The sequence below is a fragment of the Halichoeres trimaculatus genome, unplaced genomic scaffold (assembly GCF_033239565.1).
Source record: "Halichoeres trimaculatus isolate MK-OKI-2021-1 unplaced genomic scaffold, fHalTri1.1 fHalTri1_scaffold_22, whole genome shotgun sequence".
In the NCBI taxonomy this organism is placed as follows: domain Eukaryota; kingdom Metazoa; phylum Chordata; class Actinopteri; order Labriformes; family Labridae; genus Halichoeres; species Halichoeres trimaculatus.
The window spans coordinates 10,438,844-10,458,064 of record NW_027437200.1 but is presented as its reverse complement, the minus strand read 5'-3'; the positions used below and the strand labels follow the sequence as shown (position 1 = coordinate 10,458,064).

Below are 19,221 nucleotides of genomic sequence, written 5' to 3'. Positions count from 1 at the left end.
GTATTCTACCAATTAAATAACCGCAAAGGAGAGCTGATTTCCACCCTCCTGAAAGATGAAATCCTCTTGGGTGGAGAACAGCAAACATGCTTTGAACAGTTTGTGCATTTTTCCCTGTGAAAGCTGATGGAGAGGGACTGACCGCTGTCAGAAACGAGTGCTCAACATGCAGGACAAAACCTGAAACTATTCGATCATGTGAGCGGGAAAATGGAGCTCACAAAGCCTCATTCTTACAAACATCCATCTCAATCTCAGCTCTAAACAGATCCTTCGGCAGCAAAAATGTGCACCACTGAAAACTATTTAAGAACCAAGTAAAATTTTGAGTTTGTTTAAGCTTTAGTAAACTTTAGCTAAACAGAAAACAACACAGAAACAACATGTTTCAGCAGCAGAGGAAGCACATCCATGATGAAGAAGCATTTACTTCAACACAGTGTTAGTTTGAGAGAGTGTTGAGCGGGTAAAAGACTTGAACTGGTTTTAAACCACAAAACTTTTCTGACAGGCTTCAGATAAAATATCTTTAAATATCTAGGTAAGAGGGAGACCAGAACTTCAAAAATCCTTGATCCAGCTTTGGAGTTGTTCTGAGAGAAAGATTGTAAAAAAGTTTATTTGAATTCATAGTTAACTGACAGAAACATCCTGTGGTGATTTCTGACTGCATTTGTTAAAAAATACACACTTTGGTTGTTTCCAGATTTTTCAACATGCTGTATCCTCTTGTTTATGACCCCACCCACCACCAAACTACCCTACTGAGCTCATGCTTCTATTTATGTTATTTTAGGTTTGTAAATTTATCCATGATGGATGCACAGACCAAAGCTGCAAAACTGGGCTGATAAACAATTAGGGATGCATGGATCCAATTTTTCTGGTCCTGATACCAACACCGACTCCTGGGCTTTGGGTAATGACTGATACTAATACTGAGCTGATCAGTGTTAAAATATAACATGCCCTACTGTTGGAAAATAGTGGTAATGTTTTGAATAAAAGGCAAAAACTGAGTACACATGGAATAACTAAAGTTTGTATCTATTCAAACTTTCAAAATTGTAAATGTTTACTAGCAGCAGGTAAAAAAAATGCTTCAAAACTTACAGAAAATTAATATTCAATTGTAAACTTTTATACCCTGTAGACTCAATTATAATTTAGCTTTAGCGTCAAGTTTGGATCAATCTTTTGGTACCTGATCCAGCAATGAGGGGCTGGGAAAGGTCGCAACGAAAACTGCTCCCCCTGGTGGCTGGCTGCAGTATAGGTCAAAAAATCTGTCTCTCCATTCAATCCAGATGGGCTGTGGTCAAACTTTAGAAAATTAATACACCTTGTGGAAATGTTTCTCACGTCAGATTGTTGTGGTGATTTGAAGAAATCATTTGGCTGACTTGTATTCAAGTCCTCTCTATTCGGAAAAGTTTCATTTTCATTAGTTACAAGAGGTTAAAAAGAAGGCTTTACGTCATGTTTAACGATGATTGACAACTGACGTTCTCGTGTATTTTTTCAGGGACTGTAAAACATGTCGGGAGGTAGAGTCAAGAAATGATTAGACCCTTGAAAGAAAAAAAAAAATTATAATTTATGTCACCAAGCTCCACTCAGATTCTCCCAGAATCCCACTCTGGCTGCACAACTGCTTCAATGGCTGCACCTGTGACGGAGGTATTTTGGCTTCAAAACTGTACATTGGTAAATGGCGAAGCCACGCTGTCCACTCTATATACAGTCTGTGGCTGATACCTGATACCAGTATCGGAATAAATGTAACCAAGACTCTGACTCTGACGCTGTGAGACACAAGCAAACAAAAACCACCCTGAAGTTAAAGACTCTGAAAACAAGAGGAAGTCAGAGTCTGCAGCTCCTCTCAGCAGTCTCAGCTTCTCTAACCTTCATCCTGAATGCAGCTGTTACCCGACACATCCACATGAGACTGAAATCACCCCTCTCATCTGGCTCTGATGATATAACAGCTGAAAGATAGAAACCACACCAGGTTTCCTCAGTCCTCCAATCAGATCATGAATCCATCCGACCATCACAAGCTGCAGCTTCATCATGAGAGCCGACAGCATCCTCATCCTCATCCAGAGATCTGAGGCTCTGCAGCTGGCTCCAGTGTCACGGACTGTTAACACTGTGATAAACACACACTACACTGTTTACCTTCTGACTTGACTTCCTGACTAACACACACACACACACACACACACACACACACACACACACAGGCAGATCAAAGATGTCACTCTGAACATGATGCTACAGGCACAAACTCCATCAGGACGCCTTTATTGAGAAATCTTTTTGTTGCTTCTTGTTCACTCATCCTGGAAACGCTAAGCTGATGTTTGCAGAGATATTTTTGAAACAGTTTCTCATGTTTTGGTCGAACATCCACATGTAAACAGAGTATAAGGCCACTGTAAACAAGTTTTCAAAAATGTTTTCCAAGGCGGGGATTACTTTGACTCTGTTTTATTGTTTTATGCAGATGGAAAAAAAACTACAGTCTGGAAAACACTGACATATCTGTGCATGAAAACTGTTGTTTATATATAGTGTGCATGCACCAAGGTGGAGGGCTACAGGTTTGTTTACGTCTGTTTGGTGCTGTTAGGTTTGGTTACATGTTTAGAAAGAAGCATTTCTATGTTTCATCATCATGCTGGGACGCAAAGGTGAATGAATGGAGGCTTGGACTGACTGAGGTATAATGGAGATGAAACAGCTGTGGGTATCTGGATATTTCTGAAGGAATGTTAACTAGAAAGGAAGTCACCATCCTCCAATAAAGACTGTTTACAGATGAGTTTGCCCCAAAGGAAAAACTCATTAACTGTCCCCAAACCGGCCTGAGTCTGTCTGTAAACTCTGCTCACACACATTCAGAGCGGGCTGGAGGTGCTGGGATATTTCAGTAAACACACATCACATCAGGAGCTTCTGTTTCTGTGCAGAGAAGAAAACTTGCTTATTTTTAGTGGAGTCCACGTTCTGTTTATTCTGAGCTCTGTCTGTCAGTTTGGAGGCACCACACCCTCTCCTCCTCCTCCTCCCCCTGCTGCTGTTACACTTTCTGCTCAGGCTGCTTTTGGCTGGACTCAGAGGGTTGCTTTTACACAGGAGCTGGATGGATGAAGTGTTTTATTGTTGGCTTTAACTGGGAGCAGCAGCGGTAATGCGGGAGTTATGTATTTAAATCTGGATATTAAAGTGTCTCCAAACTGCTCCAGATCTTTTTAATAACTCGGTCTTTTTCTGTCACAGTGCAGGTCTGGGCAGAGACAGTGACTGACAGTCCTTAAAATACACAGCAGACTATAAATGATGCCTTCTACAAAACTTGTGTGGTGTGTGTGTGTGTGTGTGTGTGTGTGTGTGTGTGTGTGTGTGTGTGTGTGTGTGTGTGTGTGTGTGTGTGTGTGTGTGTGTGTGTGTGTGTGTGTGTGTGTGTGTATAATGTTTTAAGGGTCCCATATTCTGCTCCTTTTCTGCAGTTTAATATGGATCACTGATGTCTTCATGAAACGGTAGTGACATGTTTTGGTCCAATAAATCAAGCACAGCAGCATTGTTTCCAGGCTCTCATAGCCCCTCTGTTCAGAACGCTCTGATTTAGTGGGCGTGACCTTCATATGTAAATGAGCCACCGCTGATACCGTCCCGCTCTTCTGCATCACTGAGAGCGGCGCCACGAGCTCTGAGTGCACAATGTTTAGAAAACAGCAAAGCTCGTTTACTGTAACATTACAGGCTAAAACAACAGGCTAACTGCGGCTACAGTTAGCATCCTGAAGCTAAAACAGAGACAGGGGGGACACTGAGGAAAAGCTCTTACATCTGCTCCACAGCAGCAGGATACAAAATATATATTATTCACATCATATATTATAAACTAATTTTTATTAGTGTATCCACCAAAATCTGTTAATGTTACCCAATGAGAAAGTGCAGATGAATTAAATCTGAAACAATCCATAAACAGTAACATGTATCAACTGCTTTTCAATTGATTGACCAGTAGATGTCCTACTGAAGCACTGCCATTGAAGCCTGGGGTTTTAAACATGTTGTGAAAAAGTTTTGAAGCTTCAATAAAGCCCTGTTTTAGTGATGGCTTGATCGGCCGTCACTAAAGACAGATGGCAGTGGAGTTTTTTGGTTCTGGATCTTTATGTGGTCTTGCAAAGCTAGGATCATCACTTGAATCATGCAAACGATGACCATTGTTGTTTTGTGGGCTTTTGTATGGTGGAAGCGTCCTTAGGTTAACGGCTACACATGCAGTGACATACAGAAGTTTTAAGGTGATGCAATGACCAGGATCCAACATGGCTCCTGCTAATGGAAATCCAAACCGGCTCTTTGGAAGAACTTGATTAGAACTAAGTGCTTGCACTAGTACCGAGTTCATGTGACTGTTATTTTACAGATCCAACTGTGAAACTGGTTTATTGAGGCCTGGGTGTAATGTGGAAAAACCAGTGGACCAGCGCCATGTGAGTGCTTAATTTCATCTGTCTTAAAAAAACAACAGAAGAAGAAAGCAAAGGTGAAACATTTGTTAAGTCCAGGAAAAAGCTGAACAAACCCCTGACGCTGTGTTTCAGTTTCTTCTTTTGAAGTCATGTTTTGTCTTCACTGTACAGAGAGCACAGAGAATCACTGACAGTCAGTTAAATAAAACTTATTTTCACAGTGAAACTCTGCATCTAAGTCTCTCAGACCTAGGTTTGACTTTTCTGCAGGTCTCACACTCATGAGTTCAGTCTGCTCCTGCAGGGAAGTACACACACTTGTGCACACACACACTCTCACTTACACACACGTATATGCATGCATGAATACTCTTCTGCTCTTTTCTCTGAACGTCTGCTTTTCTTGTTTTCATTTTTCAGTTACGAGTCGACTCTGCTGGTGACTCATCGCTGTTTGGCAACAGCTCATGGGAAGCAGGAATTTGATCCGAATCCAACTCACTGGAATTCTTTAAACCTCAGAGTGCAGCGGTCCATACGAGTGCAATACTAACGTGGAATCAGAGTAAGGATTTAGCATTATGTGTCACTGTATCTGATGTTTTATTTTATCAACTCGATGTTCCCGATGTCTAAAAGCGCCTCTGTGTTTCCTCTGAAGGCGTCTGAATCCCACATTCCTGCTCAGAAAGAACCAGCAGCAGAGAAACGACAGGAAATGATGCATGAATGCTTTTCAAACACAGCAGACAAGAGACTTTTATTTCTTCTGATCGCGTCATAGAAACACCTCCAGTTCATCAGCATGCCACAGAAACCAGACATTGTGGCTAAACGCTCACATTTCCAGAGAAATACACCAGAAAAATCCAGGAACACATGAGGTTCGTCCACGTGGGATCTATCTGACATAACCAGAGTTGTTAGAAGATACAAACACTTGATGTTATGACAGTTTCATGAGCTGGAACAGGTTTATGTTAAAGGAGCATTCCACGTTTATAGCCCTGGGCTCTATGGGGAAACATTTGATGATGTAAATACTTCAGAGCCAAATAGATTCCTGCAGCAGACACTAGAGTTCATTTACAAAAACATCAACAGAGCTGCATCTGATATTTACACTGAAGTGTGGCTCTCTTTTCCAGAAATGTTGAGCCAAACTAAAAGCTAAGCACCAGAGTCGCACAGAAACAAACCTAAAGTTTGCGGAAGCAGCAGAACATGAACTCCTGTGCTCTGTGAGGTTAAACACATTCGATTTGTCCCCCTACACCACTGAATACAGCGTGGGTCTGCCTACCTGTGCAGAAGCCTCACATGCATCTCCTCAAAAATGCATCTATGCGTCCAAATAACGCAGACTGCAAAGCATGTGATTCCACATTTCATCTCTTTGAACATCTCCCCTCTTTTACAAATTGCAATAACTGCAGTTTGATCAACTGCTGCCCAACATTTATCAGCTTCAACTCTGACACACGCTCAGGATTAGCTACAGATTTGTTTATTCCTGTGCATAAAGAAGCAGAGAGCACAGCATGACCAGAAACTGATATATGAGGCATACGTATACACTGCCAACTAGTGTAGTGGCAGAGATTTGCAGAGCAACACAGACACTCAATGCACAAGCAGTGACTGCAGATGTGAGAAGCCATCGCAGCATAGTCATCGCACAACTTCAACTCCTTATTTATTCAGGAAGTCTGTACGTTACTTCATCAGTGCCAGTTTCCCTCCATCCATTTTTCACATCCTGAACTGTGTTTGGAACGCAGCAGAGTTAAAAGAAACATACAAAGACCTAGGCCTGTATGCACATCCAGTCATTACACAAAAAGGACCATTAGTCTTTCTGACATACCGTTATGGAACGGCTCATTTGGCCACAGCTTTAGCCGCATTCACGACCGCAAATACTAATTGTACCATGAAAGTGAGGCAGGTGCAGAACATTGTATGTCAAGAACACCTCCTGGAAAATCCCTTTCCAACAAATTCAAATTGGGCATGCATACGTAGCATGAACTGTAGTAAACATGGCGAGCGGTAATGGTGTGATTGAAAGAGATTAGGAAAAAAACATTTTTTAGTGGAAGAAATTGACATATTATTATAAGAACATAGAATGAACAAACAGCTGTTATTATCAGGGTAACTTAAAGGTCCCATATTCTGCTCCTTTTCTGCAGTTTAACATGGATCATTGATGTCTTCATGAAATGGTAGTAACATGTTTTGGTTCAAAAAGCCAATAAATCAAGCACAGCAGCATTGTTTCCAGGCTCTCATAGCCCCTCTGTTCAGAACGCTCTGATTTAGTGGGCGTGACCTTCATATGTAAATGAGCCACCACTGATACCGCCCCGCTCTTCTGCGTCACTGAGAGCGGCGCCACGAGCTCTGAGTGTACAATGTTTAGAAAACAGCAAAGCTGTACTGTAACATTACAGGCTAAAACTACAGGCTAACCGCAGCTAAAGTTAGCATCCTGAAGCTAACACAGAGACAGGGGGACACTGAGGAAAAGCTCTTACATCTGCTCCACAGCACACGGCATTTAAAATACTCACATTTCCAGGGTCCAAGGTTTGTTGGCGGATGGTTGGTAATGCGCCTGGATTCAGGACCAGTCTATTCGCTAGCCCTCTGTTGTACTGTCCACAGTTGGAAAAGCCAGCACTCACATGCACAGTTTTACTGAGTGTAGCTGGCACATTTCCATGATAAATGAACTCTAGCCACTTAGTCTTGTCTTCTTCCGAGACGGGAAGCTTGTGCATGGAACTATGTCATTGTTTACGGATTTCTCTCCAGCAGGGGGGAAAAGAGTGGGCAGGGAGGGGGTTCAGAGGTATTTGCTACAGTGGACCAATCAGGTCAGACTTGCTCCTGATTGGTCAAAAAAGAATCGCTGTTATCGGCAATTCCCCAAAATCTAAACAGCTCGTTTTAGGTCAGGATTTTACATTCATCAGGACTACTAAGTACAGGTTTTGTCATTAAATATCACATTTTGTGGGCTGGGAGGAAAACCAAAGACTCACAAATTTCACTAAAAGACTTAATAAAGTGATTTTTGCATAATATGGGACCTTTAAGGACAAACAGAGTAAATGCATGTGGTGTTTCTGAGCGCACACTTCACCACACTCATCCCAGAAAGACCCAGACGCATAAAAGCAAAGAGCCAAGTAAACCTGCAACCTGCAAACCATCCTCTCTCTTATTTGGTCTTACACGGTGACACGTGAGCACAACATCCACCATTCTTCAAACAGCAGAACTGGTGTAGTAATCCTGCCGTTAGCGCCTGTAATGGTGGGGTCTAACGCCATTAAGTTTAATGCTGTGTTGGGGCGTTAACCTGGCTCATGCAAAACCACAAGCTGATTTTTTTTTCCACCATCTGTACAAATGGACCATTTCCATCCTTAATGGCTGGATGTACAGGCCCGGGTCACAGAGTCTTTCTGCAGTTGAGTGCTCGTGCTCTTGCCATCAATGTATTTTTTATCCATTCAACCAGATACACGGTCAGGAATTTGTACAAGGTGTGTTATTTTGAAATTCAGCAGATGCATGCTGGGAACAAACCTTGAGCATTATAGAAATGAGGAGTCATCTTTGTCATCGTTGGTGACAAAGATGAGCTTTTAGTGAAAACACTTTGATACATCCAACATTATGCTGCTGCTTTTTTGTCCTTAAGAGTCAATTTAATTCTGGACAAGAAAGTTAAAATTCAAGCCTTGTCAAATCAGTAAGAAAAAGTTGTTGATTCTATTTATGTTGGTTTATTTGGTTTTCTCTGAAACTATTTGAGACTTTTATTATTCTTCTGTTGATTAAGACATATTTTATGTCTCAAAGTTATTCTAACATTAAACTCCTGCTGTCTGTAAAGCCAGGCAGGATCAGTCAGTTGGCCTGTAATATCTGGATATAACCCACGCTCAATTAACATTAATTTGGTGACTCAGACAAACTATAAAACTGTGAGACTGCAGCTGTCGTCTGGTGAGAGTTGGCACTTAAGAGGCCAAAAGTTTAACAAGCTGCTGACTTTCACTGCTCCAGAGACAGACACAGAGTGAGTTCATGTAGAAATAAAGTCAGATGCTTTGTTAGAGGGAAATTAATCGTTTTCCTTCACCAAAAACATGTTTTTCTGCTGAACGCTTCGATGACTGAGGGCTCAGTTTGATGTTTTTCAGATTAAAGGCCACACGTCTTCAATAACCCTTAAAAAAAGAGAAAGGACCAGCAGAGCGAGCAGATTCCAATGCTGAAAACAACCCTCATGTTTGATTTTGATTTCTTGGAGGCCCAGGGTTGATTCAGGTCTTGTGGGTGGCTGGCTGCCTGACAGCTGCACAGCCACACATTCTTGGACTCGAGGGAGTCTGTTGTGAAGTCTCAGCTTTACAGACTTTCTCTGGTCCAACTGGTCGATGTTCAAGTTTACAAAAACGTCTCTTTTCATCCATCCAGGAGCGGAGCCAGGAGCAGAGTGGAAGCAGCAGATATAATTAGCAGAGCATGCATTCCTTCTTTTTCTTTTTATCTGCAGGAAATCTGTTTGTCATCAGGAGTGCCACGTCTGCAAAACGTCCCTAAAACGTCAGAAAAATGTCCCCAAAATGTCCCTGAAGTGAAGGAGCGATGTTTGCATCACACACGTCTCAAGCAGCAGATTGTTTAAATCACATGCAGCGTATTCTCACGGTGTCCGCCCACTCCTCCTCTCTACCTCAAACCTGCATAATGACCTCAACCTCCTACACTGTTTCCCAGAGTGCAGTGCTCCCAGCGTTTAGTTCTCTGCTTTGATTCTGAAGCGTCGCCGCTGCTCGACTTCCTGTTCACCCCTACATGAGAGTGAAACTGAGAGCATCACCGCCACGGACGACAACTTTCTCTGCCCCCGCTTCTCGACATACTGACTGCATCTGGAGTTCAGCGTCATGTTTTCATGTATGAAATCAAGTTTGCCTCACTCTGAGCGTGCACGCTTTCTTGTTTTCATACTCTATATTTTGGATTCATAGAGTCAACCGATGTTAAACACTTCTGCCAAAAAAGTTAGAAAACTGCTCTCTCCAACCTGCACGTTGATTTCTCTTCTTTGTTTTCCAGACTTTGCACACCCTTTAAGTCTAATTATGAAAACTATTCAGCCAAAAATGTTTATCTGACCACACATAATAATTCATATCCTCTGTTTCCACTGGGAATAACTTATTTCTGGTTTGTCCAGTGGTTAGCGACAAACAACTTCCAGTCCAGACTTCCTTTTCCAAGCACCACTTTGATTTACAGTCCAGTTAATGGTTGAGGAGGGACTGTGTGTTCAGATCAAAAGAGAACTGATTTGTCAACACTTCTATATGAATTCAGTAAATAGATATCAATCTAACTGAGAAGGCTGTGTTATGTGAAATATTTTCTGTGAACCTCCAAAGGATTGAATCCTTTCCCTGATGAGCAGCCGTCCAGCTTCTTAATTTAGATTCTTCAGTAGACGCAGGTTTAAAGTCGGCCTTTATGGTATGCTGCTAAATGCTGGTCTGTCTTAGCGGATAAAAGCCTCTAAAAATAACCCAAACAGCAGAGAATATGGTGGATGTGTGGATGTATGAGCTCACAGCGCTGGCAGCAGGTCAACAGACTGTCACACATCTCACCGCTTTATCTCCCAGAAACAGACTCATTCAGGACGGAGCCGGCTCCACATGTTTGTCTTACAGGATGTTAGTCTCAGAGTGAGGAGAGACGAGGGTTAGGGTTTCTGATTTCATTATGGATTATGTCTGACAGCAGCCCAGAGCGTCAGATTTAGAGACAGAGACAAAAACAACCTGAGACTCAAACATTAAGTTTTATAGACTCCCTCCTCACAAGAACAAACATTTGATTTGTTGTTTAAACTCTTAAATACTTCATTTACAGTCTATTTGTTAGATTGTTATTAAGTTCTTGTTTTGGATTTAATACCTGTAATCAACTACTCCAGAGGAATCCGGCCTTGGATTAAGTTCCTGTTAACTCATCAGACTGCTCATCATGGAGTTAAAACACAAATATTGTCTCCTTTTTTTATCATTTAAAGTTTATTTTGGGACATTTTTGCCTTTTATGGATAAAGCAGCTGGAAAGAGAAATAAAATGTGGAGAATAGAGAAGGGGGAGACATGCAGCAAGTAGTTGAGACCATAAACCTCACGGCGAATGGCACCCCTTGTTTCTTCATGATTCTAATGTCAACTTCCTGGTTGTTCATGACTTAAATGTAGCTATTAGCTGTTAGCACGGGTGTACCGTTACTTACTCCCAGGTCCAGTTTGCAATCAATGCTAGTTTAAGGCTATGAATGTATACGATTAACCACGCATATGCAAAAGCAAGACAGCTGCAAAGCAAACCAAGCAACTCCTCAGCTGTGTTTGGCCTAAAAAATTAAACACTAAGTGGATGCAAGGTGCAGTGTATTAGGGGTAGACCGATTATCGGCCGGGCCGATTATAAGGGCCACTATTTGGCATTTTGAGGCGTATTGGAATCAGCCTTTTTTTAATCCGACAGCCGATAAGAAACAAATTCAGCTGTTTGTAGTCACTACTCAGTCCTCAGCACTGTCCCACCCACAGTACCATCTGATTGGTTACACGCAGGGCCATGGCTTTGGAAACAGCCAATCAGCAGTGCAGTTATTACAGTTATTGCAGTTAAATTGAAAATGTATTTACTGTAGAAAACTTTAGCTATTTATTTTTATGTTTTCATTTAACTAGGGATGCACAACATTATCGGCACGATATCGGTATCAGCTGAAAAAAGCTTTAAAACACGTTTATCGGTATCAGCAGATATGAAAATTTTTGCCGATATGCACAGCCTATAAGGTGCTATTCAGTTAGGATTATTATTATTTTCAATCTGAAAAATAAGCTCCTTAAATAAAATGTAGTACTTCATTTATTTGCACTGCAGAGCTCTGTGTCTGTCACCAGGTTGTTACAGTAGCTCTAAAATAATCAAATGCAACTTGGTTATGTTTAAAAATGCATTGTACATTTAAAGTTCATGTGATCTAAAGAAATTATTTTTCTGTATTTCAATACTGAATGTCTTGAGTTTGAAAAAATGATACATTTCTTATTTATGGTAAAATGAAATGTTTTTTTGTCTTGTTTTATGTGTGTTTCTTAAACAAATAAGACCGTCACAATGAGAGTAACATATAAATGCCAGTACAGGATAGACTCAGTTTTCTTTACAGTGAAAAAAACAAACAAACTTGTGATCATCAGTATCGGTATCGGTATCGGCCAAAAGTGGTTTCGATATATTGGCATATCGGATATCGGCAAAAATCCAATATCGTGCATCCCTACATTTAACATTATAAAGCATGCTTCTGAGCCTGGGAGCTGTTTGATAAATTCATCCTTGAAGGCATTTGCATGCAGTTAAGTGCTGGGGTTTGTATTATTCAAAATTTTGACACCAGTATTTTTTATTTGACTGCAAATTATTATCAGCTTCAAATATCGGAATCGGCACGGAAAAAATCCATACCGGTCTATCTCTACTGTGTATAGTTATAGAGATTTCAAATGATGCAACACTTGGAAGACAAGCTGACACATACTCACCATTGTACTATTTACAGCATTTATTGTGCAATAATATACCAGTAACCTTTTTGAGCCCTGCAATGTCTGCGGTTTACACCCCACACATCTGGCTGGATATTTAATGATGTATTTATCTGATTCTGAAAGAGGGAAATTCCAAAATGTTTGTCAGATATGTCACCTGTAATGACCCCTGAAGTCTGATCACCTACTTAGAGACTCAGAGCAACTTCAGTAACCCTGACCTTAAAATCCTAGGTTCCTGTTCCCTGCATTTACAGTAAATACTGCACTTTCATTGATGTTTATTTACTACTTTGTCTAGCTCTGTGTGATCATATAAATCATAGACATTAATAATTTTACCACAGAGTCAACAGGCAGAGGGGAACAGTAACAAACACTAACAGGTTGTTCCTTTTATAAATTCAAACATCTGTGGTATCTGAATATGAGGAAGCAGTTGATGTTTTTCAGTCGAGACAAAGATGATTTGTTTTTGTACTTTCAGATGTCATGAGAAAAATCTGCTTTCTCTTCTGTTTTTGCACGCCATATCACAACCATCAAAACCCACAATCACCTGTTTGAGTTTCTGTCACCTCTGAGCAGGTAACACATTTCTGCTTTTCAAACCATGACCGTCCATGCAATTGCTGCGTGCAAGCGTTTTTAAGCCTCGGTGAAGAATTCAGTGTTGAATTTGCTCAGCAATTGCTCAAATATTAGTATGCATCTGGGACACAGCCTCTGTGTGAGAGAGCTGCAGCTCTTTCTCAGAAAAATCTGTTTGTCTCACAAGAAGTGTCTCATTCAAGCTTCCCATTTATTGGCAATAATTCAACTTTTATGACGGTGAAGATAAAGTCTGACAGATCCTAGAGCAGGCACATTTTTATCTTTGATTTATCTCAAATGAGTCCGGTAACGGCTTCTTCAAGCAGAGGAGTACCAGATTTTTAAATACTAATGTAGGGCCAAATGCAAGCAGTACCCAGCCCTGCAGACGGGCCTCTGTACAGTGTTGAAAGCAGCTCTAACACAGAGAAACCATCATTCTCTGCCTCCACGCTCCAGCAGAACAACACGCCTGTTCCTCTGAGGGAAAGCAGTTTAACAACATACTGGGAAAATGATGCAACTTCCTGCTGATCTCTGTACAACTTACACTCTGTCCCACATCTCTTCTCCCACACTCGACAGAGAAAATATGAATAGTAAAGTTTCTACTTTCCATTTCCTTATGATTTGACTGTGTGAATGTCTTATACAGGCCACCATAGTGTTCTGATTGATCTCAGAACCCATGAGCCATCATCCAACAACAATATGTGCCTTTGGAAGGACGACAACCACTCGGCATGTCCAGTTTATCCATCAGTTAGCCATAAATGATGTTTGATGATAAATGATGTTTGTTTTGATGTTTCCTTTCTCATGGCAACTTGAGCAACACTTTTATCAACCCCCCCTTTACAAATATTTTAGGCAACACGTGTGCAGAAATATTTGTTGTTAGTTATCTGTGCATCAGGAAGCAGTGACTTCACATCATCTGACTTTTAACATGCCTCAGTCCAGTCAGCTGAGTGTGAAACATGGACAGAGGATATGAAATCAAGTGATTCATGAAGTATTATCTGTAGATGGATACTAATAAAGACAGGAGAGAGGAGACGGCCCCTGCAGGGTGTTTGTGCTCTGTGGGCAGCCTTCCTCACAGACGTTGGAGTGCATCCACATGTGATATTTACTGTTCCCTTGTGCCTCGCCGCCTCAACATTTAACAAGACAAGTAAACACAACATCAGCACACAAGGTGGGACGGTGAGGGCCTGCAAATGTGCAACAAGAGACGCTTTGTGCAACAGATTAATACTCTTGAGAGGGTGCAGTGTGTACTCATCTGTATGTCTTAAAGATACCGAAATTTCATGCACACAATTAAAAAATTAAAATTATGCATTTTTTTCAAACCAGACTCCAGGGTCTTTTTCTGGTCTCAGTTCTCATGCACCAAACCTCCTTTAGAAAGACAAACTTTGTAGTTTCTAACCTCTGCACTCTCTACATCTCTCATAGACAGATTAATACACACTGGAAAAGAAGTTAGTCACGCCTTAAATTTGAACAGAGCCCGCGTGTGCCAAAGTAAAGCAACAGTTTGAACTCAAGTCAGATCATCAGGCGCTCAGTGAGAGAGCAGTCAGCAACAGAAATGTAAATGACAGCTGTTTACCAACACAGCAGGATGTTCTGCACACCTACACAACCTCAACGAGGCTGCTGTCACTCTGCAACAACACATGCAACGAATAAACAACAGCTTCTGTGAGGTTTTGCAAATGAAAGGGAATAAAAAAAACGAATAAATCCTTTTAAAAACTGATTTAGCATCTAATTCCGGAAATTACACAAAATTTCCTCATAATATTCACATTTCACGAAGCCCGCATGTCCTCTTGCAAATACAACAAAGATCACTCCAGCAGCTTCAAACACAGGATTATTAAATAAGAAGTCACTTAAGAGTGATGAGCAATTTAAAAAGATGCTGAACTTAAGAATCAAGCTTACAGATTTGTCAATCCTGTTTATCTTCTTATCTTCTTTATTTTTTTGGTCGAAATAATTGTAGTCATTGGCAACCTTCCTGCACAGCTTTGGAGAGGTTCCTTCATAACGATGAGAGCAGAGTATCTGAGTGCACTCAGTAAACTTTCCATAATCCCGTCAACAAATAAACTGAGTAAAACACACAAACAAAAGACGCTTTTCGTGCTTTACTCACCCAGACTGTTCGTAGAAGAATCCATAATCCGAGGTTTGACTTGTGAGGAGTTTTTCTACGGGTGAAGTCTGGATTCAGATGTGTTTTCCATGCTGGGAGAGAGAGGAGTGTCAGAAAGTCACACACTGAGCGGGGATTCCTGTCAACCTCAAGCAGTTACAACAAGACCGGAAACTGTGTTTTAAAAATAAAATATTTATTCGGTACCAACAAGTCACATTTTCAACTGCATGTTTAAAAATGTGTGGAAAAATAAAATCTTCGCGACAAGTAAGAGAACATATTACCACATAATTATGTATGATGGTGAATTGAAATAAATGAATCTATTTTTTTTTTTACATAAAAAACAATCCTAATAAAATATTCCTTTAATTAAAAAAAATGAAAAATAGATTGAAATAAAAAAAATACGAGCAGTAATCACTTAAAAAATATAAAAATAAAAATTCAAACCGGAAGTCTTGTGTATCGTAGCGACTAACTTGTACCTTTTCGCGGGTAAAAGGCATGCCATAATAATAATGCTTCATGAATGCCAAAAATCATATTCTGTTGCTTTCTTACACTCAAAGTCTCTAATTAAAATAATTTCTAGAGCATACTTTTAACGTTCACCTGAAACTTGTAAACAAGACTTTTTTTTTTTTTTGCTCCGCGCCCGTCAACAGAAGAAGCATTACCTGTTTTTGCTAAGTATTTGTCGCTGCCATGCGATGGGGTTGGGTAATGCAGGAATACTTAGACTACAAACCAAGCAAAACATAATCCCTAACCACTGGATATTAATTTTCTAATGATGTATTATTCTATTCACAGATTTTTTTAATGTTTACCGTTACAACACTTTGTAAGTGCTCCTCTATCACCCCCAGATCATTTGACGCCTAAGTATGACTCCAAGTCTAGTAAAATTTAAAGCACAACGATAAAATGACGTTTGGGTTGTCTGAAAGTGTAACAAGAATACATTTAAACTGCACCAAATTAGTGTTACTTATCTGTGCTGGAGAGTCAGACGCGGAACTGCTTTTTAGGCCAATGTTTCTGCTAATACAGGGGAGGTTAACAACTGAAGGACCCGGATGTACAGTCGGCTTTCCAACATGGATGCGTCCACGGAGAGAGATTTGTGAAGGAGAATTTTAACTCCGTGGGTTTTTTTAACCTATAAGGTACGTCATAAAATAGACATATAAAGTATTTATGTTTACGTTTCTGTTGTTATGAGCTCCATGTTACACAATGACAGTATTAAAGGATGACGTACCATTAGAAAGCATTATTATGTGCCCTGAAATGACCCCGACAGAACAAACTTCACATAGAATTACTATATTTTTTATTTTTAGTTACTCTAAGATCAATGTTATTTGTGTTGGAAGTTAACTTACGTATTTTTAAGAATAAAAAAAAGACAGTCTAGTGTTGGGTTTACCGAAAATTGCCTAAAGTTGAAGTGTCTTTACACTGTTATTACAGTCAAGAAAACTCTCTGTTGTGGTAGAATTTACTCACCATATGTTATTGATTTTGCATTTACTCGTCAGGTTTATTCTGTGTTTCCTGTCGCAGCTGTTCGCCATCCACAGCTCTGTCATCTGGGTGTCTCTGTGATGTCTCTACCATGAGGTGTGCCCGCTGTCTGCTGCAGCTGAACAGTCTGAGACTGCTGGGTCAGTCACTCAGACCTGCTGCCCAGTCTGCTGCTCTGCTTCAGTCAGCCTCCTCCAGTCAGCCCACTGTGCTACACAACACCCAGCATCAGGTAAACATCAGTTTTACTGCTCTATTTTAACTGTTACAGTTCTCTTAAGACTTTGAAAACAAGTCATCTCTGAGTCATTAAAGGTGTATTATTTCAAGTGTGGCTCCTTACAATAAAATTTGATCCAAATGATCATGTTTTAGACATGCAGACACCAAGATATATATAACCCTGCAAAAACTGAAAGAAAACAAGTATTTTTTTCACATTTCTTTTCATGAATCATCGTATCAGACTTAATATGAGCCAAATTTACCTGACAAGTAAAAATGTCTTATCTAATATATCAAAAAAGTACCAAAATGTACATGTTTGGTTTCTTGTAAGAAACATTGTTATTTCAGGTCTCCCGACATGTACATTTTTCTTACCCCAATGGAAAATTTCTTATTGATTTTCTTGTTTTTTAATTGCAAAACTCCAAATTAACAAAGTCTAATCTCTCTTGTAGGTGTTGAGGCATTTCCATGGCAGCACTGCATGTCCAAAGACTCCTCCAGTGGAGTTCTTTAAAAAGGAGGATGAAAAAAAGGACCAATCTCTGGTCACTCTGGACAGCTTGTTTGAACAGATCCCTGAAGGCGCTAAATCCAAGGCCACCTTCAACAAAGTGATTAATGTCTTCATTAAGGCTGACATCAGACGGCGTGGTCATGTGGAGTTCATCTACGCCGCTCTGAAGAAGATGCCTGAGTTTGGCGTGGAGCGAGACCTCGTTGTCTACAACAAGCTGCTGGATGTTTTCCCCAAAGAGGTCTTCGTACCTCGTAACTTCATCCAGAGGATGTTTAACCACTACCCACGACAGCAGGAGTGTGGCGTGCAGGTCCTGGAGCAGATGGAGAACTATGGTGGGCATCTTCCTCCACTCTCATGTCCTGGAATCCATGAAAGCTTTTGGGTGAAGAAAGATAAGTTTGTAAATGTTTGTGTTTTCAGGGCTCTTACCCAACGTGGAGACCAAAGTCCTGCTAGTGCAGATCTTTGGAGAAAAGAGTCACCCTGTGAGGAAGTACCAGCGTCTCATGTACTGGTTCCCAAAGTTCAAAAACCTCAACCCATACCCGGTCCCCCACCAGCTGCCTGAAGACCCTGTGGACCTGGCTCGCTTCAGTCTGAACCGCATTGCAAACGACAAGGATGCACAGATCACCGTCTACCAGGTACAAATGCAGAGGTACAACAGGAGATCGGAAAGGAAATGAATTAAAACTTTAATCTTTTAAAAAAAATCTTTTTATGAATTTATACTGAAATACATTTTTATGAGTTAGAATTATGTCTTTGCTTAATAAATGTCTTTTTTTTCTCTTCCTGTAGCTGCCATGCACAGACATCACAGAGAGCGGAGAGGAGATCACACAGCCACATATAGTGGGTAGGAAAGTGTTCTGACTCCCTAACAGCAGTTGGGGCAGCTTTTCTGACACAAAGAAACCAGAATAATATCAAGATGATATCCAAACACACACAGAGGGGAAGTTGATGTCATTTTATTTGTTTCCTGTCTTCCCTGTGTTGCTGCAGGGACCCAGAGCCCAGCTCAGATGGAGCTTCTGTCCAAACACAACCCGAGTCGGCCGGTGTTTGTGGAGGGTCCGTTCCCTCTGTGGCTGAGGAAGAAATGTGTTTATTATTACATCCTGAGAGCGGATCCCATACCTGTCGAGGAGAGGGTGAGACGTCACTGCCTTTTGAAATCCTTTACATCCGATGATTGTCAGCTGCTGAGACTCATCAGGTGTTTGTGTCTGCAGGTAGAGGAACCGTATGATCCAGAGAGGTGTTTTGACTATCCTCTGCAGCTGGACCTGGACCTGGATCGAGACTTTGGGGATGAAGAGGAATTCAATGTGGAGGAGGGTATGAAAGCTGTCAGATTCAGGTTTGATGGTTTCATATTTTCAGTGTGTGACGGCGCTGCTGTGTGTTTCAGTGTACGAGGGTCCGGTCTACGCCATATGTATGACCAGCCAGGGGGACCAGTCCACCCTGAACCAGTGGATTTCTGGACTCCAGGAGAACAACCCTATCTTGGGCCAGGTCCCTACACTTTTCCGTCTGGGGGCCGGTCCTAAAGAGCTACAGAAGGGCGAGGAATCAGAGTCCAAAGACTACCAGAGACCAGATCCAGAGACTCAGAAAGAAGAGGGACAGACTGAAGAAGAGGGAGAGGTGGCTGCAGAGGAAGAGCCGAGGAGGAGGAGTCAGGGAATGAAGCAGTGAACTGTCTGTGCATCATGTAGAATAATGAATCTGTAAATAAGAGAGTGAGGAGCAGCTCCTTTAAACCAGAGAGGAAGGAGTATGAAGAGGAGCGAGGTCATCCAATAAACTTCATTTTAAATCTGTGTGTTCTCTGTCCAGGAGTTTGTTTCCACATTTCAGGAGGGTTTGAGTTCGATACTGTGGTCATGATGATGGCTATCTGGAAAAATGTGACTCTAAGCTCTTTACATTGAGATCTTTCCAAAGTCTGAAAGAAGGAAAGCCTGAGGCCAAAGGTAGAAAAGTTTTATT

The 19,221-nt window shown here is 41.0% G+C and overlaps 2 protein-coding genes across 5 annotated transcripts in view; one reads left to right on the top strand and one right to left on the bottom strand.

Annotated features, from left to right (window-relative positions):
- eml3 (EMAP like 3) overlaps nt 1–16,554 on the bottom strand; it is a 48,286-nt gene extending 31,732 nt beyond the window's left edge. Inside the window, exons 1-2 of one of the 3 annotated variants that reach the window (XM_074699406.1) lie at nt 16,452–16,554; nt 14,934–15,025 (exon numbers count right to left, since the gene is read on the bottom strand). In XM_074699406.1, coding sequence (XP_074555507.1) covers nt 14,934–14,958 — 25 coding nt within the window. In that variant the 5' untranslated portion in view covers nt 14,959–15,025; nt 16,452–16,554. Of the gene's footprint in view, nt 1–14,933; nt 15,074–15,616; nt 15,665–16,451 lie in introns of those variants that run through there. The other 2 variants (XM_074699405.1, XM_074699407.1) reach the window with 2 other exon arrangements.
- Nucleotides 16,010–19,077, top strand: ecsit (ECSIT signaling integrator). 2 transcript variants are annotated; one of them, XM_074699414.1, is made up of 8 exons: nt 16,010–16,108; nt 16,509–16,701; nt 17,153–17,552; nt 17,641–17,864; nt 18,022–18,079; nt 18,229–18,377; nt 18,459–18,564; nt 18,638–19,077. In XM_074699414.1, the coding sequence occupies exons 2-8, from the start codon at nt 16,561–16,563 to the stop codon at nt 18,925–18,927; spliced, it is 1,368 nt and encodes a 455-aa protein (XP_074555515.1). In that variant the 5' UTR covers nt 16,010–16,108; nt 16,509–16,560; the 3' UTR covers nt 18,928–19,077. The 2 variants fall into 2 exon arrangements, with proteins under 2 accessions (XP_074555515.1, XP_074555514.1); XM_074699413.1 differs by having other exon boundaries at nt 16,484–16,701; nt 18,638–19,076.
- Nucleotides 19,078–19,221: the final 144 nt, after the last annotated feature.

Excerpts from the sequence above, each read along its gene's own strand:
- ecsit (XM_074699414.1), top strand. The coding sequence starts at position 16,561 with ATGAGGTGTGCCCGCTGTCTGCTGCAGCTGAACAGTCTGAGACTGCTG. Across the intron at positions 18,080-18,228 it reads CACACAGCCACATATAGTGG|GGACCCAGAGCCCAGCTCAG; the intron begins GTAGGAAAGTGT and ends GTGTTGCTGCAG. Across the intron at positions 18,565-18,637 it reads GGAATTCAATGTGGAGGAGG|TGTACGAGGGTCCGGTCTAC; the intron begins GTATGAAAGCTG and ends TGTGTGTTTCAG.